This window comes from Herpailurus yagouaroundi, unplaced genomic scaffold, assembly GCF_014898765.1.
Source record: "Herpailurus yagouaroundi ecotype Mexico unplaced genomic scaffold, PumYag 215, whole genome shotgun sequence".
Classification (NCBI taxonomy): Eukaryota; Metazoa; Chordata; class Mammalia; order Carnivora; family Felidae; genus Herpailurus; species Herpailurus yagouaroundi.
The window spans coordinates 10,309,893-10,336,481 of NW_024412446.1; the positions used below are offsets into that span (position 1 = coordinate 10,309,893).

Sequence of the window (26,589 nt, forward strand, 5' to 3'; positions counted from 1 at the left end):
TACTAGCCGTTGCTTCTCAGGCCTGCGACATGCTTGACTTGTGCATGTGATTCAAGTGGCGGGTGTCCAGACTCTCCTCCCTCTCCCCCACCTCTCCTCCTTTTCCTGCTGCCTCCCCACAGAGCAGAGATGCTGTTCACTCTAATTCTGCTCCAGGCCAGGCACCTTTCACTCGGAGTCTTAGGGGCTGTGGGGTTCAACCACCCTGATTGTTTTTGCTTCAAACTTTCCTCATGCTCAGAGGAGAGAGTCAGAGTCAAAGCTGGCCCAGCAGACCCCTCCCCCCACCCAATGTCCAGCCTGCTGCCCCTCACCCAGTCACTCCAGAGCTCCAGCTGTCTGCACTGGGTTAATTCAGAGATGTGGTGTTCAATGCTGGCTGGTTCAGCTCCTTCCTGGAGAATTAAGGTGAAGAGCATTGACCCAGGAGTCTTGCCTTGGTTGGGCCCTACTTTCTGGGCATGAGCTTGTTTCCCTGTGTGCCCCCCCCTTCATCCTTTGCACCTGTGGCGCCCCCACCTTCCCGCCTGTTGCCTGCTGCCTGCCTGGCTGGGCCCGCTCCTGCCCCCCTCCCACGATCGGCCTCTCTCCTGCCTGCTGCAGGGGCATGAGCTGGGCTCCTGCCCCACCCCACCTGCATTTATCCCCTCCCTCTTCCCACTTTTGGGCATGGCTTGCAATTCCTCACTCCCAGAGCCGCAGCCCCTCTACACCAAATATGTTCCCTTAATTTGCCTCCTGGTGGAGCTGAAGGGCCAAATATCTACAAAAATCCCAGCTGTGGGTCTGGGAAGAGAGCCTCAGGCCAAGACAGGGCATCCTTTGAGGGGAGTGGAGAGGGCTCAGCTCAGCCCTCCCCACCAAGGCACACCCAGAGCTGGAGTCTGGCTCCTGCAAAAACCAGTCCTAGGTCTGCTCCAGACTCCTGGCAGGGCCAGGGCCCAGGCTGTGATTCATAGGAAAAAAAGCTACTTGAAAAGTCTCTTCACATGTGTCTCTTTCCTCCTCTTCCCTCTTCTGTGCTCTCCCCCTCCCTCCTGGCGTCATCTCCTGGTCCTTACACTTTCTGCCCTCACTTTGCTTCATCTTTGTGACTCACTGGACCTGCCAGAGACCCCCTATGAGCGGTATTCTGCCCCACTCAGGCCCTGGGAGCTCTGAAGGGTCTTGAGTTCTGATTCAGACCAGCTGAGCTGGCCCAATCTGCTGGCGGTGTAGATGCGTCCAGGGAACCATCTTCTGAGGCTGCACCTGGCACATTCTTCTGGACAGTGGAACTGTGTGCCCAGCCACCACCTCCTCAGTGGCCTGGCAGCCCCGGGAATTTTGCTCTTCCTGCCGGCTCACCTGTGTATTTGGAGGAGGCCACCATGCTAAATTCAGGCAAGGCGAGGATGGAGAACTCAGGACGAACCCATGTGAGCTGGCAGTGGGGGCACCTGGCCTGGAGGGGAGCACTGCTCCTCCTTAACCACAAGATCTAGAATCCTCAGAGGGGTGAGGTCTGGGGACCAGGACAAGTGGCTCCGGGATCCTTAGGAGCTTTGATCAGGGGAGACTCCAGGTGTGGAGAGGTTCAAAGTATGCAGGATTGCAGGCACCTTCCTGCGCATCTCAGAGTTTGTCCAAGAGAACCAGGCTGAATCCTCAAAAGCCAAGCCAGCTAGCAGTGTTTTAGAGAGCTTAGGCTTTCGTTCCTTCTCTTTTTTCTTCTCCCTCTAGAAAAGCAAGCGTTCGTTCCGTTGCTGCTAGCAAGTTGGAGAGAACAGACACACTTACCCACATGCAGAAAGACTAGGTGGAGGGCGGGAAATGTCAGGCACTCTCCACCATTTCCATCTCTGGGCTCCGCACCAGGCAGGCACCACCCTATGGATTTGCTACCAACGGGTGACTCCGTGCTGCAGCTCTGGGCACAGAGGTGGGCGTGCTTCAGGGTGCTTGGGGGACGAGGCCTGCCAGGCCCTGACCAGGGCCCCCTTCCTGTCCTCAGATGCTGGTGACATGATTGAAATGCAGGGCTTTGGGCCCGGCCTGCCAACCTGGCACCTGGAGGCCCTGTGCCGCCAGGGCCCCTCCTGCCTCTCCTGCTCCACCAGCAGCTCCCCATATGCAGCCCCCAGCCATTGCAGCCGTGTCCCTGACCGGTGAGTGGGCAGGGCCCAGAACACCAGCTCCCTGTGGGTGTGTCTGTGTGTGGGCATTCTGCCCTTCAGGGCTATGTCACTTGTTTGACAGGGTGGCCTCAAGTTGGACAGACCTGGGTTCGAATTTCACTTCTGCTACCTATGTGACTTTGGCAAGTTATTGAGTCTCTGTGGGCCTCTACGTTTCTGAGCCTCTGTTTCCTCATCTGTAAAATGGGAATAATACCACCTGGTTTGTAAGGTACCTGTAAGGATTAAATGAGGTGTATGACTCATACGAGTGCCCAGAGCTGTGCCTGGCACCATGGTAGGTACGCAGTACTTGCGAGCTCCCCTTCCTAATGTGGATGCAGATTCTGCCATCAGGCTGTACATCTGAGGACACACCAGATATCTGGGCATCTGCCAGGTGCCAGGAATGGTGCGTGAATGGCATTTGTGTGCGGGTCACATTGCCAGCACTTGATGCTTTTGCAAGGTGCTCTCTTTTACCTGTTACTCCTAATGACCTGAGGTGGTTCTCTCCATTTTCACATGAGGAAACCCAGATTCACTAACATGAAGTGAAGTTAGTTGCTCAAGGTCCCTTGGGTGGTTGGGGCCAGGCTGGGTCCCCAGCAGCACCACCTAGGGTGGCTGCCAGACACAGGGAACCCACAGACGTGTCGCTGGGCTGTGGATCCTGCTCCTCGTACCGCCCGAGCACCTTACCTGTCCCCCACACAGGATGTCCTTCTCTCTCAACCTCCCCCAACCAGAGGGGCCGTAGCCCCTCCTCTCTGAACCAGGTTATTTCCACAGGTTGCCCCTCAGGCTGCTGTGTGAGAGCATGAAGAGGCAGATCGTGTCCCGGGCCTTCTACGGCTGTGAGTGCAGGGTGACGTGGGGTCGTGAGGGGTGGGGGCTGTGGGAGGCACCACTTGACGGTGTTCTGGCTCCCCTGCCCCCACAGGGCTGGCTTACTGCCGCCACCTGTCCACGGTGAGGACCCATCTGTCAGCGCTCGTGCGTCACAGCATCATCCCGCCTGCCCGGCCCCCAGGAGCCTCCGGGGGCCTCACCAAGGACGTGTGGAGCAAGTATCAGAAGGATGAAAAGGTGCACACTCTGGGATGCCAGGGCTAGGGGCCGGGGTGGGGAGGGGAGCAGCAGTGAGTGCAGAGCAGCCTGCTCTGGGAGCAGCTTGCATAGACCAGATGGGCATTCAGGTAAAACGTAGTAGGGCCAGGACCAATGGCCTTGGAGTGGCCCAGGTCAGACAGCTGGGTCTGTGGGTCTCCATAGGAAGGGGACTGGACTGGTTCTTGTCTGCTTCCACATTATTCTGAAATCTTGGGCAAATCTCTGCCTCTCTGCTCCGTTGCCTATCCTGGAAGGAAGAGAGGTTGAACTGGATCTCATCCAGCTGTAGTCTGGGGCAGGGAGGATGTGACCCTCCCAAAGCAGAGTCTGTCTGGGCTTCAGCAGAGTGACTGAATCACTGCCCCGGCCCTAGCTCTCCATGGAATGGATGGAGATAGGGCCACCCAGCTGGGCCGCAGTTACCATGGGGGCTATATGACCTTTACCTCCTGGGTCCCACAGAACTACAAGGAGTTGGAGCTGCTACGGCAAGTTTACTATGGAGGTGTGCAGCACGAGATCCGTAAGGATGTCTGGCCCTTTCTGCTTGGCCACTACAAGTTTGGCATGAGCAAGAAGGAGATGGAGCAGGTAAGGGGACCCCCCCCCCACCTCCCGTGGGGATAGGGAGATGAGCTGAGCCAGGGGACCCCAGGGAGGGACCCCTGAAGCCTTGGCCCCTTCCCAGACAGAAAGGAACATGGCACAGGAAGATGTTAGCAGAGAGCAGCCCCGCAATCTTCACCCCTGCTGTCCCAGGACACCCCTCCCTCCATGGTCACGGTATGCTCTGAGACAGGTGGACTCAGCAGTGGCAGCAAGGTACAAGCGGGTGCTGGCAGAGTGGAAGGCCTGCGAGGTGGCAGTGAGGCAGCGGGAGAGGGACGCGCAGCCAGCCACACTCACCAAGTTCTCCTCAGGCAGCAGCATTGACAGCCATGTGCAGCGCCTCATCCACCGAGATTCCACCATCAGCAATGACGTGAGCCTGACGGGACCCGGGGCAGCCAGGGGCAGGGGCCACCGGCGTTTTATAGGAGTAACATGGAGTCCTGAGCACCAGCCCGACCTCTAGTAGTCACTGGCACCGGTGCCCTGGGAGAATGGCTTAATGTGTCTGTGTCTCATTTTCTTCTACTGAAAAACCGGGTGACTGTCCCCCTGCTGCCCATTTCTCTGAGTGTTGCAGGAATAAAATGAGATAGTGCACTATGTTCTGTTTTAATGGACAAGAAGGGAAAGAAGGGTATATCAGGATTTAGGGAAGCCCTCCATCCTTGTAGAGACATCTCAAGGCTAGAGACAGGCAGCCCGGGTTCGAGTCCCAGGTCCGCTGCCAACAAGCTGAGTAACTTCTTTTCTGTGGGCCTTGGTGTCCCCTGTCGCCTCTGACTGTGGAGGTTTCACCAAGAGCTACTGGTCAGAGACCAGAACAGCTCTCAGGTCCCATTGGTGTCTGGAGATCTCCCTCCCTCTGTGGTGTTTTCCATCCCCTGGTGGAATTAACCAGGCAAAGCTAGTTCAGAGCCTATGTAGTTCTTCTGGCATCACCCCTGCCTTTACATGAACAGCAGGTGACAAAACGTGGCTTGCTGGCTGAAACAGAAATGATAAGTTTCCGTTTTAGGGATATCCTTTTATTAACTTACATGGTTTTTTTTTTTTTTTTTCTCTAGAATTGTCTCTCTTGATAACATACATTCTTGTCACTTTACTAAATGCTTACCAGCGTTAACAGAAAACTGAAGCTGGAGAAATATAACTTTGTGCTCCTTTCCATGTGCTTTGTTCTTACTCCCCTATTCATGAGCATATTCTCTTTCTCTCTGGCTTTGGGTTTTGTACAGTCCTGAGTCTGAACCAGCGCCCCAGATGCCTAGCACATGAACAGCAGTAGCTTTCCTTTGCTGGCACTAATCTGAGGCTCTGTGTCGCCTTAGAATCATGGCCTTGCCTGATTCTAACCCAACACTTCATGCTTCTCGCCAAAGTGAAAACTCCTTTTAGTATCCCTTTCCCTACATAGCCCAAATAGAAAAAGAAAATCCGTATATGTCTCTTTGATTCTCTCTGGGAGTTGTCCACAGAGGTGGACTGTTTCTAATCAGCAGAACAGGTTACCTTGCCAGTTGTCCCCTCCTGAGCATGTGTGTGAAACTAATATAACTGATTAGGCACGTGCTAGAGAAGTTTCCTGTCTTGTTCTGCCAGTCAATGGAAAATAGGGGAGAACTTGTTTTCCTAACACCCCCAGCCTGCCGCCCACCAGGCTGCCCTAGCAGCCACACCAAGTCTAGTGCCAGCCTTCATTAGTACCAAGCTCTCTTAACTGGAGGCAGCCTCACGTCTTCAGGCGTTAGTAGAGTTACATGTAACTCACATCCGCCATCAGGTGTCTAAGCTTCTAGTTCCCCTTCCCTGCAGCAGCCACAGGTAGTCCTGCAGCGCTTCACACTTTTTCTCAGGCCCCAGAGAGAGGCCTGAGGAGGGGGACTGGATGGGGCTAAAAGATGGTGTCTCCCATGTTTGCGCGGAGCCTGATTGCTCTCCCCCTGGTTGTGTGGGTCAGAGGGGAGGCTTGGCAACCTGGGGGTGGTGGGTGAGGCAGTGTGGAGGCCATGGAGTTGTAGAATTCTCCATCCCTCTTGTTCGGACCCCAGGAAGGAAACGGTGAGCTGAGGGAAGGTGCTGGAGTATAGGTGTGAGCCCCACCATCTCTTCACCCCTACCAGGTATTTCTCTCTGTGGATGACCTGGAGCCCCCAAAGCCCCCAGGCACTGAAGATCCCAGACCCGAGCCTGAGCAGGAGCCGGGAGCGGGGCCCCCCGGCACCACCGTGGTGGAACAGCAGCAGTCAGTGGAGTTTGACTCTCCAGACTCGGGACTGCCATCCTCTCGCAATTACTCCGTGGCCTCGGGCATCCAGTCGAGCATAGACGAGGGGCAGAGCATGGGCTTCGAGGAGGAGGACGATGGCGGTGGGGAGGAAGGCTCCGACGGGCCGGTCCTGGCAGCCCGTGTTTTCTCCGAGCCCCAAGATCCCAGCCAGGAGAAGGCCTCGCGGGCTCGCGAGCTGGAGGCAGGGGAGGAGCTTGCGGCCGTGTGCGCTGCTGCCTACACTGTATGTGGACATTCCCCAGGGACTGTTCTCAGCCAGCCCCAGAGGCCCTCCTGACACCCCTGAGGCGTGGGGACGGGCTGGTGGGTGGAAGGTGGGGCTACCCTCACTGTCCTGCAGGGGGTGCTGAGCGCATCTCTCAGCATCCCTGGGGGCTCTGTTTTCAGAGTCTCTTGGTTCCTGCCTTTGCTGCATCCCTTTATGTAGGCACCACTTCTGGCCCCCAACTCATTCCTGAGGGCCCCCCACTCTTTCAGATAGAATTACTGGATACTATGGCCTTAAATCTGCACCGCATAGACAAGGATGTGCAGCGATGTGACCGCAATTACTGGTACTTCACGCCCCCCAACCTGGAGAGGCTCAGAGACGTCATGTGCAGGTGCCACTGTGGGGCAGGGTTCAGGGAGGGAGGCAGGGACCCTGCTCTGTGGAAGGTTAGGTCTGGCAGGTGCCCTGCTCCTCTGCCCTGCACTGAAGCACACTCAGCTCTCTCCGTCTGGAACACTTCCCCGCTGTGCCCCCCACCCCACCCCTCTTCTTTCTTAGAGGTCTTTCAGATCTCAGCCTCGGCCATACTTCTCCAGGAAGCCTAGCTGATTGCCCTCACCTGAGCAAACCGAGCGGTGAAAGCCGTTTATTGTCTTTCCCTGAGCCCCTGGGTGCCTTGAGGACAGAGACTGTGGGTTACCACTATACTCCCTGAACTTTAGGGTCATGGAAAGGCTGACTTCTGGGTAGCAGGCCGCTCTAGGGACCATCTCCCTAGGGGTCCCTGCGGGGAGCAGAGGATGGCACACAACCACAGTGGCTCTCTCCCCGTCATTTCAGCTACGTGTGGGAGCACCTGGACGTGGGCTATGTGCAGGGCATGTGCGACCTGCTGGCACCTCTCCTGGTCATCCTCGATGATGGTGAGGGACTGGGCCGGGGGTGGGGGTTGAGAGTATTCCCAGAATGGTATTGGGATTGGGCTGAGATCAGCTGGAGAAAGGAAAAGAAGACCACTAGTTCTGGAAGGGTGGGAATGTAGGTCAACCCTGTCGTCCAGACCACAGGACACCTCCTGTGAGATGAGGCATTGGGGTCTGCTGCCTTGCCGGCCTCACTCCCCATCTCCCCTCAGATCAGCTGGCCTACAGCTGTTTCAGCCACCTCATGAAGAGGATGAGCCAGAACTTCCCCAACGGGGGCGCCATGGACACCCACTTTGCCAACATGCGTTCCCTCATCCAGGTGAGGTGTGCAGCTGCCTGTGGGCTCGTGACCAGGCACCTCCAGGCTCGTCCATAATCCACAGGGAGGCCAGGGAGCATTCCAGAAATGTCCTTTATGTATAAGCTTAATTTCTATCACTTGAGAAATCATTGTTTTCAGTGTTGCAAATTGAGGGGGATGTCAGTATGGGAATACTGTGCCCGTGAAAGTGTTGGTGAGTAGTACAGGTGACAGTGAATCAAACACCCAGAAAGTGGTATAATTGCAAAGAGAGCAACTCCCAGAGAGACGGATGGGGCAGCAGAGGGCAGCCTCCTCCCAAGGAGACTGGAGGGTCTCGGGAGCAATGCCAGCAGCCCGCACAGTGGGCAGGGGAGGCTGGGAGAGGCAGCGTCAGCTCAGTTGGCCTCCTTTTCTCTACTTCTGCAAGATCCTGGACTCAGAGCTGTTTGAGCTGATGCATCAGAATGGAGACTACACCCACTTTTACTTCTGCTACCGCTGGTTCCTCCTGGATTTTAAGAGAGGTAAGAGATGGGTTGATGGTGGGACTAGGGTCAAGGCAGTGGGAGATCCTTCTCCCCCAAAGTCAGTGGTTCCTAACCCTAATTGCACTTTGGAACCACCAGGGGAGCCTTTTAGACATGCCAGCGTCATGGGCTCACCCAGGCCCAGACTTAATGAAGTGTGGCTGCCTGGGCATCCACAATTTTATTTATTTATTTTTTTTTTTAAATTTTTTTTCTCAACGTTTTTATTTATTTTTGGGACAGAGAGAGACAGAGCATGAACGGGGGAGGGGCAGAGAGAGAGGGAGACACAGAATCGGAAACAGGCTCCAGGCTCCGAGCCATCAGCCCAGAGCCTGACGCGGGGCTCGAACCCACGGACCGCGAGATCGTGACCTGGCTGAAGTCGGACGCTTAACCGACTGCGCCACCCAGGCGCCCCTGGGCATCCACAATTTTAAAAGCTCCTTACGTGATTCCAAAGTGCCGCCAGCAGTCACCCTAAGCCAGTGGTTTTGGGGACTGTTTTCAAACCAAATCTTCTCAAGCAGCAAGGCTTATAAAGAGCAGCTGACAAGAGCACAGGTGTGAAGGCTGCCCAAGTCCAGTGTGCGGGAATCACCAAGGAGAAGGGCAGGGTCTCGACCTGGGGCTTGGAACCCTCTGCTTGGACAGGGCTCTGTGGAACAGGGAAAACCCCAGGACCTAGGCCCCTGGAGCTCTGTCTTTGCATTTGGCTCTACCTAGAGGCCCATGGGGAGCCAGGCTCAGCCTTAGCCCCTAACTGTCCCCAGAGCTGCTGTACGAGGACGTGTTTGCCGTGTGGGAGGTGATCTGGGCGGCCCGGCACATCTCATCAGAGCACTTTGTCCTGTTCATTGCCCTGGCCCTGGTAGAGGCCTACCGTGAGATTATCCGGGACAACAACATGGACTTCACCGACATCATCAAGTTCTTCAATGGTAGGAGCCGCTCCAGCCATCCTGGCTGCCCCCTGCAGGGGTTTGGGGGGCTCCACTTCTGGCCCAGGAAGGGTTGGAGGGGCTCTCAGAAATCTCCAGTCCCTTCCCCGTAGGCAGATGTCCCGAGTCCAGCAGGTGGAAACAGCAGGGTGGGCCACCACAGGGCTCCTCGCAGACTACTGCCCCTGCCCCAGCATCCCCACAGTTCTGTCTCCCCCAGAACGGGCTGAGCATCACGATGCCCAGGAGATCCTGCAGATTGCCCGGGACCTCGTCCACAAGGTGCAGATGCTCATAGAGAACAAGTGAGGGCTGTGGCCAGGAAGCGGCAGCTGACTGGAGCCTGGACTCCGGGCCCCCGGCCCCCGCGGGCAGAGGCGCAGGGCAGTGCAGCGGAGACTGCCCGAGCCCCGGCCAACCCTGCCTGCCCACCCGTGTTCCTAACAAAGCGTTTGTGAGCCTGGGATCGGACTCTGGGCAGTGCTGGCCCTGCAGGGCAAGTCAGGGGCCTGGATGCCCTCAGGCCAGGGATGGGATGGGAGAGGTTGGCCTCAGGGAGTGGCTCCCCTGGGGGACACCTACTCTGCTCCCCTCTCAAACACCTGGAAATAGCCCCACTGTCACCTGCAGCCTCAGCCCAGACTGCTCCTCCTGGCCTCTCCTAGGTCAGCCTGGGGCCGTATAGATATAACGGGCCGTGGTTGCCTGGCCCCACCTGGCATGGGTCATGTGGGCAAAGGGACTCTGTGCTATATCTCTTCTTCGAGTCCTCTTGCAGGCATAGTGCATATGCCCACCGCAGCCCCAGTGGGGGCAGCCAGAACAGCTGCCGGTTCGGGCATGTGTTCTGGGTGCAGGAGACCTTGAGGCAGTCAGAAGATGCGGGCCCAGTGGGAGAAGCCCACCTCAGCAGCACTGCCACTGCCTTTGGCCACCTGGGGTGACCCCGTGCGCTCCCCAGCCCGTACAGGGCACCTACGTGTACCTGTACAGTTTCACTCTTGCCACCTAGTTCTTGCTTTATGCATTAGATGCCCCCCTGAAAAATGACACTTTCGCCCACTGGATGACCTGGAAACGCAGTGGGAGCATTGCCCTTGAGAGGAATCCCAGGGTGATTCTTTAGGGAGGAAATCCTGTGATAGCCTCCTCTCAGGGACAGGCCCCAGAGCTTTGGGACAGCCCATCGCCTGTCTCAGGCACCCACTGGGTCCCTCAGTCTGGTGGGGGGTGGGGGGGGGGGGGGGAGGATGCTTGGGTCATCCCTGTTTGTCCCTGGTGAGGAGCAAGGCCAGCCCTGCCTGCCCCATGCTCCTCAGGATGCCAAGAAGCCTGGAGACCCGAAGCCCCCTGGAGGAGCCTCACTCATAGAGATGTCGGGAAGGGCCCAGCTCCTGATCCCAGGCCTAAGCACACTGCTTGCTCTGTCATCCCTACTTGCCCCCCCACCCCTAAACACATAAGGCTAAGGCTCTGCCCTGGGGCCATTCTGCCACAGGGGCCTGTCCAGCAGTCACTTAGGTCTGGAGACTCCCTGCCTTTGAGAAACATGAAAAGGGCCCAGCAGTCCTTGGGCATCCTGCAGTCTTCTCAACCCACCCCTGTCCTGGGCACTGCATGGCCTGTCTGAGGGCCAGCTGCCCCATTGCCTACCCTTGTCTGTGAATCCTCAGCCTCCACCAAGCATGGTGGCCATTGTGTGCCTGCCTTAGTGACTCTGGTTTTGTGAGAAGCAGAGTGTATATGTTTTTTGGTTCAGAAACTATACTCTTCAGTGTTGTTAACAGACCAATAAACACAGCATTTGGCAATCCTTGTGGCTCTGGGGGCTGCTGAGTGGGCAGTGGACACTCACTGGACAGTAAGTGACTTTGTGTACTGGCAAATTCTGGAAGCTCCACAATTGAACTGTACAGAGGGCCAGCCCCACAAGGCAAGGACGGTGAAAAAAGAGAACCAAAGTTTCCAGGAGAGAGGGACCTCAGCTGTGGGCTGGTCAGGAGCAGGGGATAGCTAGACCCCGAATACTCAGTGGGGCGACTTCACCCCAGAGCCAGTGTTCCTATCTCAGACCAACCAATGACTTGACCAGCCTCTGGATGAGTATAGGTCCCTGTCCCACCCCTTCCCCAGCCTGCCTGCCCTCTTGGCCAGCTATAATGATGAGTTGGAGCCTGAATTGGAATCTGCAGGAGCTTCCCGGCCCCTCCAGCTGGTGGGGAAGGACCCAGCCCCTCTGGCCCTGGCTCCTGGCCACGGAGCACTCTGCGATGCCTGCTCCAGGATGGGGCATGAGGAAAGTGTCAGGAGGGATCAGACCTGCTGAGGGCCCCACTGGAATAGTAGGTTCCCACCTGTCTTCCCCCACCCTAGAGGACCACTGCCCCCATCATCAACGGCTCCTGGGAGAGGGCTCCGGCCATCAGCATGTGCTCTGGTCTAGAGGACACAGGCTTTCTGGCATCAGGGCCTGTTATCAACTCAGAGCTGCCAAGGCAAGGAAACTAGTTGGCACAGGGAAATCTGGGTCCAGGGAACCTTATAAACCCCTCAAGGCAACACTTCCCCCACTGTTGCCTGGAGCAGTCTGAAATCCCGGTGCTGTGACTTCACCAAGGCTCCATATAAACTAGCCTGGGAGTGGTCTGGTTCCTTTACATACTCCCACCTTCCTCTCCACCCAGAAGTGTGGGCACTCCCCATCCTCCTGGCTCGGCTTCTAGGACCAGAGGCCAGCAGCCAAAGTGATGGGTCCACGGAGGGCAATGCCACGTGCAGAGTAAGAGCAAGAAGCGCGAGTAGGAACCCCACCTCAGGGAACCCTCCAACCCCTGAAGTCTTCCTCTCACACAGAGCTGCTGAATGGAAGCACCTGGATTCCTAAATCGGGATTTTTGTTTTCTGTTACTCTGATCACAGGCCCCCTCTTGCAGGCTCCAGCTGAGCTGGGGGAGTTTCTGCCTACCCTTAATATACAGTGCTAGCCCGGGGCGCTCAAGTCAGTTAAGCATCCTACTTCAGCTCAGGTCATGATCTCGAGGCTCGTGAGTTTGAGCCCCACATCGGGCTCTATGCTGACAGTTCGGAGCCTGGAGCCTGCTTCAGATTCTGTGTCCCTCTCTCTCCGCCCCTCCCCTGCTCACACCCTCTCTTTGTCCCCAGTGTTTGACAGTGTCTGACACTGAATAGGCACATAGGAAATACTAGTCCTAACCCTAAAGCCTTCCCTAAGGTCAGGGGACTCATCTCTTCCTGGAGCTACCAGCAGGGGGAGCCAGCATCTCGCAAGTGAAAGGACTGGCAGGATTATAGGACAGAGGGACACTGGGCCTGGCCTTTATTGAGCTGGTGCTTCTTCAAGAGAATGGGACCCAAGACATTGGTGACCACTTCCTTCCCTAAGGATAGCCCACCCCAGGAAGAGAAGTGGAGTCCATTCCTCTGGCTGGGGCTGGGAGTGGGGAACGTGTCGCTGGGGCATTCGACAAGGCAGCCTGCCTGGTCTATAGTTGGGCCTCTTCCTTACCTCCCCACTTCCTCCTGAGACAGCCTGCCAAAGGGCTGGTTTCCCCTAAACTGGGAGAGATGTCGTTATAGGGACAAGGGTCTTCCGGGCCCATCTTAGAACATGGTTCTTTGAGTCCTGACCTTCAAACTTCTTCCTCTTTTTGTTCCTTTCCCTTATGGATTCCCCAGATGACCCGTCCTAACTACAACTTCAGAAGTGCATTGCCCTCTAAGGAAGCCTCTCACCCTTCTGCGCACAGGTCTTGAGGCAGTTCCCCTCCACCTTTCCTACTGGAACTTTATCAAGTTCAGGATCCACAACTCTACAGCAGGCCCAGGGCAGGGTGGCACATGTTGGGGAACTCTGCATGGAGTTGACAGATTGGACTGCAGGCTAGCTGTGTGGCCATACCAAGCCACCTCGAACCTGTTTCCTTATCTGCCAGAACAGGGCTAGTTCTTGGCTCGTTTACTCCGCCATGCTGTTAAGAGATGAAACAAGATAGTGTTTGTAAAAATGGTTTTGAGGAAGTATGAAGTATTGCAAAAGTATAAGGAAGACCAGAATTGCAGTCCTCAGAGCCTGTTTAGGATCGAACACTGGCATCAGAACTGGAAGGCCCCAAATCTTCTAAAACTGACCAGCACCGAAGCTGCTCGAGGACCCATGCCCCTCAAATGTCCACAGGGTGAAGAACCCCGATGCTTGCTAGAGGACTTTCCCTAAAAGGCTCTGCCTCCTGTTGCAACAAAGTGACCCAGATGCTGCAGCCTGACAGCCCCATCTCTGGTTTCAGTGCAGGTTTATTTCAGTTTTATATTTTATTCCAGGCAAGTGCTTATTACATGGATAGTATTCATGTCTCAATACCTAAAGTCTTGGAGCATGAACAGCCACTAGAATACAGTTCAATAGTAAAAATACAATATGTACAAAATTAGGGTTTTTGTAGGGTTTTTGTTTTTTTTCCCACACAGCAGATGTATCCAAACACATAAAAATCTCTACAGTCTGGGGTCGCTACGGTTTATATTTCAGGAAACGGAGACACAGTGACCGAGTCCTCACTGTAAACAAGGGCCACCTCTTTAGGGGATGGGGATGGAACCCTGGGATGGGGGAGAAGCTGTTCCTGGAGAGCAGGGGTATGGTGACCCCTAATTCCCCTCCAGGCACTCCCTGCCCTTCTTTGGCCCCCCAAGGAACCAACCTCCCCCTCTCCCCGAGGTAAAGGCTCCCAGCCAGTGAACCACTCTTAACATCAAAAAGTAAAACACGCATGAGAGGTAAGGTGTGTGTGTGTATGTGTGTGTGTATGTGTGCGCACACGCACGCGTCCCCCAGGCTGGAAGGGCTAGGGAGGGGAGGGGCAGGCGGTCCCACAGGGTGAGGACAGATATGGTCCTGACAGCTCTCAGAGGGGAGATGCCCAAGGAAGGGCTGGGCGGCGGCTGCCCTCTCGGGCACACGGCATCACAGCGTTCACAAACAACAAAAACAACAGCAACAACACCCATCGTCACCAATCTGGACATAGTCATTCGGCACTAGATTCGAAGGCCCCCACTGCTAGGGGTGGGGAGGGGCAGGGGCGGTGAACAGGCGGATGAGGTATCTGTGCAGGCCCGAGAGGCCACTGGTTGACACACTTTCTGGAATAGCCTCAGGATGCAGGGAGGTGAACAGAGCTTGAGAGGGAGGGCAGGTTCCCCAACGTTTCTCTGTTCCCTGGGCGCCAGGCTGATCGGGCTCCCTCTGCTCTTTCGGTTGTAATCACTCAAGGAAGAGTGGAAACTGGTCTCCCCAAGAACCAGGGTGGCAGGTGGTGGCTGCAGGGGCAGGAAGGCAGCGAGCTTGTGAGGTGTGAGTGCTGTGCTGGGACGGGTGTGGGGCTCCCTCTTAGAGGCCTCTAGGGTGTCCACAGGCCCTCCCTTTCCCCACCCCAGGAGAGACAAAGGAGAGCAGTCCCCTGGGAAGTCTCCAGGACCAGGAAGGAACTGAAAGGGGGTTCTTAGGTGTCCAAACCTGTTCAAGACCTTTGCCAGCCTCCTCAGAACACTGCAGGCCACTCCTCCTGCCCCCAGCCTGTCAAAGCAAACTTAGGGACACCTAGGGACACTGGCTTCCTCTCCCCACACTGAAAGGCCATCTTGTGTCCAGGTGGGGAGCCGAGTGCACAACTGAGTGTGTCTGACACAAGGCCACTTGTAATAAATACCCACATAAAAAGAGAAGCCAAAGCGGTCTGCCGAGGCAGAGGCAGGGAAAGAAGCATGCCCCCTCACACACACACACACACACAGGCCCCCTGACTCCCCACCCCAAGCTCAGCCCTGCCCTAGGTCCAACCAAGGACCTTCCTCAGAGGAAAGTTGTGGCACGCAGCAGCCTCCACCGAGTATACACTCAGAACAGCCCACTGGGAAAAAGTGGATGTTCAAGGGGAAAGAGAGAGATGATGGCAGAGACAGGAGTTGGGGCAGGAGTAGCAGCCCTCCTCCCTTCTCTACAGGTCCCCAGAGCAGCAGGGAAGGAGCTTGGTTGGGCCCAGGCCCTGGATTTTTAACTTCCTCAGCAGTGTGGCTTCAGGCACCTGGAACCCAGACCAGATAGCTATTAATCCACTTCTCTGAGGCTGCGGGAGGCACTCAGGCACACCCATCCCTCGGGAGTGCACAGCACTGAGCAGAGACCAGGGAACCAGGGATGGGGACTGACGGGTCCAGAGAAGCTCTCTCCCCAGCCGTACCCAGGCTGGCGGGAGGAGGGGAGGGGCAGGACCGCTAAGCCCTTCCTTCCCAGTCCCCACCCACCTTCAGCCTACCCTCCTGAGGTCAGGAGCCCAGTGGCAAGGATTGGGGCGCTCAGGGAGCTTAGCAACAGCACGGGTTCAGTTGTTGATAGAGACTCCTCTTAACTAGCTTCTGCTGTGACGAGCCAGTGACCGCAGCTGGGTTGGAGAACCGTAGGCTGGCGCCCACCTGTGTGGGTGGGACTGCAGAGCAGCCACGTCTTAGGATCTGTCACGTGACTCAGAGCAGAGCCCCCCCCCCCCCCCCACGGTACCCAGCTTTCTGGGCCAAGTTGCTTCAGTTCTGCTCCCTCTCCCCGTCCCCTCCAAAGGCCTGGGGAGAGAAGGCCAAGGCTCAGGACAGAGGACCCGGCACTCAGCCACCTCATCAAACAGCAATAGCAGCAGCAGCACAGGAAGGCAGGCAGGGTCGGGGAAGCCGGAGAACACAACACCCACTTCTCACTGGTTGCAGGGGACAAGGTGGGGAGGCGGGAACGGCACTGGAGCTGGCACCAGGCCGGACGAGTGGCACATTCACCAGAGTGTCTCATCAATTTATCAAGTCCTAGTGCAGTGGGGTAACCCCCTGCCCTGTGCCCAGCTCCCTGGGGGGGGGGGGGGCCCCCCCCCCCCGGCTCAGAGTCTCTGCACCCCCTTCCCCTAGGAGGCCTGGGGGTGGGTGTGGGTGGGGCGGGCCTTGGCCTGGCTGGAATGTGTGGAGCTGGTGGGTGGGAGAGTGGGGGACAGGTCCCCCTCCCTGCCCCCACTGGGGGCCTCTGAGTGGCCTCATCCTCAAGCCAGCTTGAGTGTGCTGACCGGGAAGGAGGGCATGGTGACCATGGTCACGGGGTTGAGCACTGTCTGGCCCACCAGCTGGGGGTGGTGCACCACCTGAGCCCCCACAGCTGGCTTTGCCATGACAGTGGCTGGGGGTCCCAGCCCCGCTGTGCCATTCACTTGCTGGTGTGAGAGGGTGTGGGCAATGTGGCTCACCGCCACGGGCTGGCTCACTGCCACGGGCTGTGGATACAGGGGCAGCTGGGAGCCGAGGTGGGCCACATGGTTGAGGGTGGCAGGGTGCACTGTGATGTGGCCAATGGGGGGTGTGGCAGGTGCCAGCTGCACAGCAGGGCTGGGGGCCGAGGGGGCAATGTGGGCGATGTGCTTGCCGCCCGGCCCCTGTAGAACGTGGTTCACAGTCTGGATGACTGAGGCGTGGGTGGTGGCCGTGTGGGCGATGACCGTGGAACCTCCACCAGCTGCAGCCACCAGATGGGCTGGAGCGGGCACCAGCGTCTGGGCAGGGGCAGCCGGTGGGGGAGGAGGGGCTGGCAGAGGTGTCTTCTGCTGTGGTGGCGGCTGCTGCCCAGGCAGGTGGACAGGAGACAGGGCCACAGGCTGGGAGTGGGGGTGTGGATGGGGAGGCAGAGGTGCGGGGGCGGTGCTGGGCGGTGGCTTCGGCAGCTCCGGGTGGGGGCGATGGCTCAGTTTAGGTGGGCCCAGGCCGGCCTGATCCTCCTCCATATCCTCGTCTATGTTGTCCTCACCCTCTGTGGGGGGACACGGGGACAGGGACAGGTCAGAAAGGCTAGCGAAACAAGAGGCTGGAGTAGTAGATGCCCCTGGGGTCTGGGGGCATGGAGCTGGGGGGCAAGGGCCTGACCAGGGAGGGGCAGGTGGGGCTCACCAGAGGCCGTAGAGGTGGAGGCCTGGTCGTCCTCCGGCTGGCCAGTCTGCCGAAGCACACGGTCGATCTCCAGCACGTCCATCCACTGGCTCAGCTCATGCTTGAGCTCCGCCAGCCGCTGCTGTGTGGCGATCTTCTCCCGCGCCAGCCGCTCCATCTCATGCTCGTATTCCTTCTCCTTCCTCTTCAGAGACTGGACAACAGCCAAGAGACCGAAGGATACCCTGAGCAGAGGCCACAGGGTCCCCAGTACCGCAATCCCTTCCCACTGCCACCCCGGCCTCCAGGTCACTTAGCACCCAGGGGCAGTCTGCAGTGATGGGGCCGCGGGGGACCACACCCACTGCTGGTCCATGGCTTTGTCCTGTGAGGCCCTGCATCCTGGGGACTGTGGGCTCTCCAGCAGGCACCATTGAAAAAAAGCACAGATCCAGGCCAGCCCCACTCTAGGATGAAGGCCTTCCCCCACCCCCACATCAACTGTGTCCTGAGGGGCTTCATGGCCTCTGGCTCTATCCACCCTCCTGGCAGCCACTTGACTCCATTCTGCAGAGGACAGAAGGGGTAACAGACTTCTCCGTGACGCTCAAGGCCCCGCCACCACTCATACCATGCTGTCAGTCACCATGCCACAGGCTACCCTCCTTGGAACTCATTCCCCAAAGAACCCCAAACAATCCTGCCCTTTGCTCCACAGCATCATTCACTAGTCTTAACTTCAATGTCCCTGAGGATGCCTCTCAGACTTTGTGGCATGGCCTCCAACCCCCTGAATTTCTTCTTGACCTGCCTCCATCTCATCCCCAGCAGCTGTTGGCTCTGCCCTCTGCTCTGACCTGGGCTACTCTCCGTGGCACCTACCTGTGCTGCCTCTCAACCACACTCTCCATTTTCACCCTGCCCACAGCCCTCCAGATTCCCCAGGCTGCTGAATGATCGATCCCTAAGCCCTGGAACGTGCCCCTCCTTCCACACCTGTAGCTGAGCTGCACTGACCAAGGAGAAATGGCTCAATGGCACCTCTGACATGGAGCACCACTGGAGACACTTCTGTCCTTCACCACAGGTTCCACATTGCTCCTGCCCCCATGACACTGATGCCACCCACCTCACTAAGAACACCAACAGGGAGTTCCCTTGTCCACAGAGCCATCCCTGCCTCAACTCCTCCACGCCCACAGCCTCTTAGGTTCACCACTCATGTTGGTGCTGGATGCCATGCCTCCCAGACTGTGGCACTGCTCCCCTATCAGAAGTGTCTCGAGGGGCATGTGGGTGGCTCAGTCGGTTGAGCGTCCAACTCTTAATGTCAGCTCAGGTCAGGATCCCAGGGTCGTGGGATCAACCGCTCAGCACAGAGCTGGCTCAACATCCTCTCTCTCCCTCCGCCTCTCTCCCCCAGTTGGCATATGTACTTTCTCTCTAAAAAAAAAAAAAAAAAAAAAAAAAAAAGTGTTTTATATCCCCAAAAGGCCAGCTTGTGTCCTATGCCTCAGCTCCTATCCTCCATGACCTCCTGAAGCTGACACTTTATTAAAACTGACTCCTCTAAGTCTTGGAGACCTCCCTGTTGCCAGTTTCTCTTTGGCCCAGACATGTCACCAGTGCTGGGTCCACCAAACATGGACACTTTTGCCCTGCTGCATCCTGAGTCTCTTAACCTGAACTATTCCTGAGCTCCTGGCTTCTAAGGCTGGCCGGTTACGGCCAGGTACAGAACCCACCGACTCTTCCTACACCAAACTATCCAGCTTGTCTTAGTTTTCCTCTCTGAACCCGGTCCACACACAGATGGTCCCTTCTCATCCCTCTACATCATATGTGCTTGTGCTCCGAGACCACATCCGACTCCCACCACCCATCCCATCTCATGCCCTGACCAGTGCATCTTCTTGACCTTGAGCCCTTCTTGGCACCGCACAACACTCTTGAGCATTTAATAAGACTGTCAGGTAGTACTTAATCAGACACTAGCTCATATTATCCCTAAAAGCTTCGTATTTTGTCCTTCTACCTCCATACACACTGTTCCTTGTCCAACGCTGTGAGTAAAGGCAAGGACTGTTTTATTATCAGCTTTATCCCCTGACCCAACCAGTGTCCAGGACAGAATTATGCACATCTTAGCTCCAGGGGAAGGATCTGTGAGGATGTGAGCATGTTGGTTCCCACCTCTATCCTGTCTCTCTGCTGTATCACAGAATCACAGTCACATTAGACATAAGTTTCCCCTGACTCTATTTCTACAAGCAGTTTTATAGCAGCCTTCCTGACTGTTCACTTGTCCCTCTTGGGCATGGCAATGTCTTCAAGTTCGCCCACTAAACTAGGCCCAATTTCCCTACGCTTCCTCGTGCAGCCCCAAACTCCTGTGTTTCTGACCTCACCAGTAAGAAATGCCTCAAACCATTAGTACCTGCCAACACATAACCCAGACACAACCATGCAATGTTCTGGCCTGAAACCTGGTAGTTTTACAATTCTGCTAGCAGTCCCAGGCCACACACAGCCTTCTCTATCCTGGTTTTGAGATTTAACCTGTTTCCCTCTATATTTCTGCCAGAAAGATCCCTCCCACACACACACACACACACACACACACACACACACACACACACACACACCTGGCTTCTCACCTGGCTCTACCCTGAGAGGCCAGTGCTGGACATGACATCAGATGAGGCCATATCAATGATGGGGCCTGTGGTGAGTCAGCTCTCACTTGAACCTGGCTGCTGGGGGCTGGAAGTGGTGTCCTGAACTCTACCTACCAGCAGGAAGAGTAGATTTCTGACTTAGGGAGAAACTCAGAGGCCAAAACCTCTTTTTCTTACCCAGCTCAGTTATCCACAGGCCTAGAGGGCCCCGGAAAGTTTCTCCAGGGTCCAGCTTTTGTCCACATTGCTTCATTTTAAACATATTTCCTAAAACTGCTTGGATGCATAGTTTGGTACCTGCCTATTCCTCTTCCTGTTTTTGTCCACCTCACTGTGGCTTTCTTAAAATCTTCCACGCCACTCTGAGTCTGGCTGGGAGCTGCAGCCTTCCCCCCTCAGCAAACAACCAATGCTTTCAGTCTACACACCTTATTGGTCTCTCTACTATTCCATTTTGACTCCTATCTAGTGCCCTGCTGCCCCCCCCCCCCCAGCCCCTGGCCCATCTCTACTCTCCACGTGGTAACCCCCACGGCCACCTTTAAGTTCCAAAACTGAATCCTGCTCCCTCTTGCTGGAGAAATTTCAGCCTGAGCTGGGCTTTCTGCCCTCTGCTTTGCCCAGGTCACCCTGGAACCTTCAGGTCTCAGTTCGGATGCCCCTTCCTCAGCAACAACCTCCGGCACTCCTCAAAACAGATCCTCTGATCCCTGTCCCTATTACATTCTCATGGCACAGTATTTATAATCTGCCACCAAGACCAAACCTATGAAGACAGACCCACGCTTATTTCTTTGGTCCCTGCTTCATCCTCAGAATCAGACACAGAGCTGTCCAAAGTACCTGAGTGAATAAACGAATGAGATTGAGGATTGAGATAGCCTTGTAACTTTTGTTTCTGCTTCCATTACCAGCCCCAGGACAAATTTCTCTTATGAAGAGCCTGGGTACACCTCACACCTCGCTGCCTCCTCAGCCCAGGCTCATGTCTGCTGGTTCTACTAAGTCTCTATTTCTGATTTATTTTCAAATCCAGATATCATTGCAAGCAAGGCTTTCCTAAGTATGTGTCTATAAAGTGGAATGTGCCATCCTATTCTTTCTACTTCTCAAGAATTATTATTAAGTTGGTGTTTATAGAGGACCAATCTGAACATTCCTATGATGAAGATGCTACTATTTCTTTCCATTTAGCAAAATGGCAGTACAAAAGAAACTGAGAGTCATAGAAAACGTCACAGCATTTGGACAAGGATTTGCTTCCAGGACACATAATTGCCTATGACTGAAGGACCGGGAACATTCTCAAGCCCAAGTTCTGCAAAAATATGTCAGAAGTAGGCCTCCTGGAGACCCTCCGAAGCCCACCCCCTCGGGCCTCTCCTCTTTCTAAGCCAGTCAGGCCAACAGCGAGGCCCCGCCCCTCCCAGAGCACGCGCGCACCCACGCGGACCCGGCCTTGCACGTCACTCCCTGCCGGCTGCACCCTCCCCTCGGAGCACGGAAGCCCCGCCCCCACCCCGTTTCCACCAATCTTCGAGCCCGACCCCTCCCCTCCAGGGTGCCGGGAAGCGGCCTGGAGGCGCGCCAGCCCCTCCCCCTCACCCGCAGGGCGGGCGGAAGGGCGCGCGTTCGCGGGAGCTTGGGAGGGAGCCGACGGCTGGGAGCAGTCGCGAAGCAGCGCCTCCGCCCCCTGAACAAGTCAGGCTCCGGTTACCTCAGGGCTGTGACCCCGCAGTACTGGCCGGGGGAGGGGTGGCGCCCGGCCCCGGCTCAAAGCTCGGTCAGATCCTCTTTGCTACCCTTCTCACAGGAACCTTAATGCTGCCCGACCCCCCAGCTGTCGAAGCGCGCCGATAGGGGGACCGCAAGCTGCCACCGCCCCCGCCAGGCAGGGAGCCCTAAGTCCCTCCCACTCCCCAACGGCTCCATTCGGACTCCGTCTCCGCGGCAGCCGAGCGTGGCCGCGCGCCCCACCCCCACAGCCTCCTTTCCGGCACGCGGAACCCTCGGCCGGTTTCCAAGGAAACCGAAACACGGGGCCGTCATGGCAACTGTCTTATCTGGCGGGCGCCCCCCACCCCGTACTGCAGAGGGAAGCCAATATCCAAAGAGGGGAGGTCCACACAGACAGGAGGGCCCCTTGAAAAGGGGTTTTTAAAATCCCAGGCATGAGGAGAGCCTAATTTTTGAAGGTTCGGCGACCCGAGGACTGGTTACTCAGACATTTCCACAGCCTCCAGGATTAACCCCCAAAATTGAGTCGAGGCACCTCAATGCGCTCACTGGAAGGCTCTTAACCCTTTGGGGGTAAAACGGGGTGGGGCCTCACCGGCGCGCCGCCGCGTGCAAGGAGCCACGCCCAGGGGACTCCCCACCCCATCACGAGCGACAGATTCTCGGGCCAAATCCGGGTTCCCGCCCAGGCACTGCGGGCGGGCTGGAGGCGCCGGGGCGGCTCCACGCCCTTCTCACCCGCGGGGGCACTAAGAGCGCCAGGCTGTAACGCGGGCCCGGGCACCGGGTCTGAAAACCGAGCTGCGGAGACGGCGCAGATGGCGGGGCTCCGCGGGGCGGCCGAACGGGAAAAGGGGGGGGGGGGGCGGAGAAGGGAACGCCGCGGCCGCCCTCCCCCGCGCACGCGCGCCCGTCCTCCCGCCCCCTCGCGGGCGGGGAGCCCCGCTGACGTCAGCCGGGCCATGTGCTCAGCGCCCGCGTGGAGGCGGGCGGGGGAGCGGGAGAGGGAGCGAGGGCGGGGCGGGGCCGCGGCGAGGGGAAGAGGGCGGGAGGAGTGAGGAGGAAGCTGGCGCAGAGGCCGCCGCCCGCCGTCCTCTCCGCCGCGCTTCCCTCCCCCGTACCTGGATGTACCGCAGCGCCGTCCGCAGCACACTCAGATTCGACGTCTTCTTGTCGTCCACGTTGGGGATGTTGCGCTTCAGGGTCTCAAAGCATTCTTTCAGATGGGCCCTCCTGGGGAGAGGGAGAGGCGCCAGTTAGCCAGCGCCTGGGGGGCCGGGGTACAGGGCGGGGAGGGAAGGCCCCAGGAAAACAAGGGTGGGACCTGTCCCCGGAGCGGGCAGGTGGAGCCCAGAGACACACACGCACGCACACACACCTGTTCTTCTCCAATTTGTTGTGGACTTCTCTGGTTCCGATCCTGAAACCCAGACAGACAAGAGGCTTAGGGAGGAGGGCCCAATTAGGTGGCCTTCCCGCCCCCTGCCCCCACTCCCCAAATGTCACAGGCATCTTGCCCCCCACATTCTCTGTACAAAAAGCAGCAATGGGAGATGTTCACCCTGTTCAGATGTGCTTATACTCCCTGGAGGGCACACGTATGCTCGTAATTCACAACCCATTAACCCTCCATCCTGCCCCTTCCACCTAAGAGGAGATATAAGGTCTCCTGGGGCTCAGAGAAATAGCCAGTTGACCCCAGCCCTCACCCAAGAGTTCCCCAATCCAATACTCTGTCCAAAGGCTTGGAAATGCCATCGGCCCATCCTTGAGGGGGTCAGAGGACACAGAAGCCTGAGAAAACAGAGGGCAATGGCCATTCCCCACTCCCAGGGTGGGGATAGGCACAGGCACAGGCACAGTGCAAACTGTCCAAATAAAATACCGTGCTTCTCAGATAGGGAGGTAGGACATAGCTTTGAAGGACTGGCTCAGGAGAGGGTGGGGGGGGGGGCGGGTACTTTCTCTTCCACACACAGCCCAGGATTCGGGCAGTTCTCCACCCCACCAGCCCAGACTCTGCCACACCTCACTCACCCCCCAGGCCTCTTCTTCTGTTCGCTGGATTTGACTTCTTCTGCTGGTGCCAACTTCAGGGTCCCAAGAGTGGGTGGGGGTGGCTGCTGGGGGGCCAGCTGGGGCTGGACTCCAGGGTGTGGTGCTATGGTCAGGATAGGGGTGGGGAGGGGCTGCAGAGGCTTAGGGCTGCCAGTGGGCGGAAGGGTGGTCTTGGAGTCCGGCAGCAGGGGAGCAGGGGTGGGCACCTGTGGCCTGGTGGGCAGGGGGGCAGCCTCCTTAATGCTGAGTCCAGGGGTGCTAACCAGGGCTGGCTGGCGGGGCGCCAGGGGCAGAGGCTGGGCTGCAGGAGGCAGTGGTGGGGGTGGGGGCAGAGGTTGAGGAGAGTTGGTCACTACTGGAATAGGAATGACAGTCAGTGGGGTGGGGGTGGCAAGTGGGGGTGGGGGTGCTGGCGGGGGTGCCGGAGGGGACAGAGGTAGGGGTGGTGCTTCAATGCGGGGCTCCTCCACGGGCAGGGCATGGGCCAGCCTGGCCAGGCTGCTGGCCTTCTTCTGCTCCTGCTCCCTCTCCCGCTCCAAGCGAAGCCGCTCCTGCTCCTCTACGCAGAGAGAACACAAGGGGTTTTCTCAGTGGGCCAGCAGTCCTGGGTCCCAGCTTCTGAAGTCTTCCAACCATAACACATCCTCTGACCCTGTCCCAGTTAGTGCTCAGTGACACCCCCGCTCAGCCTGAGACACCACAAATCCCCATCCACACCCAGACAGGCACTGGGGTTAAGTGCTGGGGACACAGCGGCGAACAATTAAAACAGACCTAGTCTCTGCGTTGGGGAGCTCAAGGCCTAGAGGCGTTGAGGGGAAGGACAAGTTACAGAGGATAACAACCCAGGCTGAGAGAGGAGAGGGGCTGTGGAAAGACAGAGCAGGGGCTGTCAGAGAGGATGCTGGAGGTCTGGCAACCTGAAAGTTCAGAGGTTAGGCTGGTGATGAGCAGGAAAGTTCAGGAACAAGGCTGAGGGGAATGGGGTGATAGATAAGGTGGGCAGAGGCCAGTCAGCAAAGACCTCACAGGCTACCAGAGAAGAATGGGGGGGCGGGAGGTAGGTGGATCATAGCTTCTGGGGAAGGCCTTCGAAAGTATTTACCAAGTATTTTCCAGAGGGCAGGCGGCACCTCCACTTCACAGATGAAATAAATTAGCTCAGAGAGGCAAAGTGATTTGTTGAGGACCACACAGCAAGTCACAGGTATTACTGAAACTACACCCGGCCAGGAATCCAGACACCCGGCGTATACCTATACTTGCTGTGTCAGCATCTGCTCACTAGGTGTCTGTACACACACACACCTGTGGATCCTCACAAGAGTCCACACCACAGGCAGGGCAGGGACATCAGCTTCAGTTCACACATGAGGAAATCAGGCCCAGGACTCCCAGGCCAGGTCCCCGTGTCTGATTTCCTCAGAGACCTTCTCTGCCCTTTGTGGTGCTAGAACTCATCGTTCCCACATCCCTCTTGTCCCCACCACCAGCGGGACAACCAGGAAGCAAAGAGGCAGGCGGGAAAGAAGGGCAGCCTCGCACCGGTCAGTTCAGCATCTCTGCTGAAAGACCCGCTGCCAGGTGAGGCCTGCTCAGGAGCTGGCTGAGAACACCCTTCCTGATCCAGAAGCACCTCTCCATCTCCACCCAGCCCCATGCTCTCTGGGCCCCACCATTCAGGTTCCCTGGCTACAGGGCTGGGCAGGATCTCTGGGGAGCAGCTGTAGCCCCCAGGACAGGGAGCAGGCTGGTCCACCAGCCCTCCTGCCCATCCCGGATTGGCCACACTGCTGACTGACTGAGCTGACAGCAGTAGCGGGCAGACACGCCCCAAACACACCACCCCATGGTGGGTGGGGTTGGGGGGGGGGGGGACAAGGTTGGCTAAGAGCCCCTTGTGGAGGAGGGCATCAACCCCACACTGGCCTTTGGGGCTCAGGGCCCCAGAAAACCTGAGGCCTCAGGGCCCTTTGGCCAACCAACAATTTGAGTGTGAGCCAGGCCTGCTCCAGGCCCCTCCCTCCCGCAGGGGAGAAGAGGCGAAGGAGGAAGTAGAGAGTGTTGTGAGAGGGGAAGCACTCGGCGGTTTCCCAGCAGCACGGGGCCTCTTCCGTATCTCCCCTGCCCTTCTGGAAGGGGAGCTGCCAGGCCGGTGTGGGCCTGCTCCAATGAGGGGAGGCACTGGTCTCCCAGGCCTTTCCAAAGGCCCTGGTTAATATTACAGCTCCGGGGAAAGCCAGCTCTCTGCTCTCCAGCTTCCCAGAGACTACACTGGCAAAGAGTTCCACCTACCACCTACCCAGTCCACCCCCCACCCATCCCCAAGGCAAGGCCCTGGAGGTCAGGGCCCAACACAGCCCACCTTCATTCCTTTGAGCCAGGGCCCAAACTTTCACAGGTGTGGGGGTCGGTGTTCCATTCTCCCATTAGCAGTGGGACAGAGGGGACCCCAAGCCCCAAAGACAGGTGTCCTGGGAACTCAGCCTGAAAGTAAAACTCATTCCCCATATTTTAAAGTAACTCCACACAGCTGGTCCAGGAGATGGCAACCTCCTTCTCACCTACCCTCTCTTCCAGAGCCAGGCAGGTACCAGGAAGGACCCAGGTGAATGGCCAAACTCTATCACACCTGGATTGGCATGAGAAATCTTGACTGGTGGCGAAGAAGAGGGGGTGTCCCAAGCCAGATCCAGCCCACCAAAGCTTCCTGCCTCCTCCCCACCAGCAGCAACCCTCCTCCTATGCCCTGGGGAGGGGGAAACCCAGTGGGGACAGCAAAGTGGCAGTCACTCAAGGGCCTCCCTCAAGAATACAGGTTTAGACTCTTTAAAATAATGCACCTATGCAGCACTCCCAAACATGCATGCACTCTGACACCCTCCCTGGGCTCTGTCCAGAGGCTGGCCCCAGGGAAGTTAGCCTGACCGTTCTGGGGTGATTCAGGGGCCACAGCAGGCTCAGGGCTGGGACCTGAGGAATCTACACTAGGTAGCCCCCATTGTTCAGGAGTCCTCCCCTTCTTCATGCTAATAGGGAGCTAAATACATAAGGCAGCCCCCCCCCCCCCC

The 26,589-nt window shown here is 57.4% G+C and overlaps 2 protein-coding genes across 8 annotated transcripts in view; one reads left to right on the forward strand and one right to left on the reverse strand.

Annotated features, from left to right (window-relative positions):
* SGSM2 (small G protein signaling modulator 2) overlaps positions 1–12,802 on the forward strand; it is a 37,280-nt gene extending 24,478 nt beyond the window's left edge. For 3 of the 7 annotated variants that reach the window (XM_040455522.1, XM_040455519.1, XM_040455525.1), the window contains 12 exons: positions 1,994–2,147; positions 2,949–3,013; positions 3,100–3,245; positions 3,732–3,860; positions 4,069–4,251; positions 6,002–6,391; positions 6,646–6,770; positions 7,220–7,302; positions 7,515–7,624; positions 8,037–8,133; positions 8,910–9,077; positions 9,283–10,890. In XM_040455522.1, the coding sequence (XP_040311456.1) occupies positions 1,994–2,147; positions 2,949–3,013; positions 3,100–3,245; positions 3,732–3,860; positions 4,069–4,251; positions 6,002–6,391; positions 6,646–6,770; positions 7,220–7,302; positions 7,515–7,624; positions 8,037–8,133; positions 8,910–9,077; positions 9,283–9,386 (1,754 nt within the window). In that variant the 3' untranslated portion in view covers positions 9,387–10,890. Of the gene's footprint in view, positions 1–1,993; positions 2,148–2,948; positions 3,014–3,099; positions 3,246–3,731; positions 3,861–4,068; positions 4,252–6,001; positions 6,392–6,645; positions 6,771–7,219; positions 7,303–7,514; positions 7,625–8,036; positions 8,134–8,909; positions 9,078–9,282; positions 10,891–12,773 lie in introns of those variants that run through there. The other 4 variants (XM_040455521.1, XM_040455520.1, XM_040455523.1 and 1 more) reach the window with 4 other exon arrangements.
* Positions 12,803–13,370: 568 nt separating this feature from the next.
* MNT (MAX network transcriptional repressor) overlaps positions 13,371–26,589 on the reverse strand; it is a 16,715-nt gene continuing 3,496 nt past the window's right edge. Inside the window, exons 2-6 of the mRNA XM_040455528.1 lie at positions 23,498–24,077; positions 22,839–22,880; positions 22,582–22,693; positions 17,067–17,259; positions 13,371–16,929 (exon numbers count right to left, since the gene is read on the reverse strand). Of these exons, the coding sequence (XP_040311462.1) occupies positions 16,172–16,929; positions 17,067–17,259; positions 22,582–22,693; positions 22,839–22,880; positions 23,498–24,077 (1,685 nt within the window). The 3' untranslated portion in view covers positions 13,371–16,171. The remainder of the gene's footprint in view (positions 16,930–17,066; positions 17,260–22,581; positions 22,694–22,838; positions 22,881–23,497; positions 24,078–26,589) is intronic.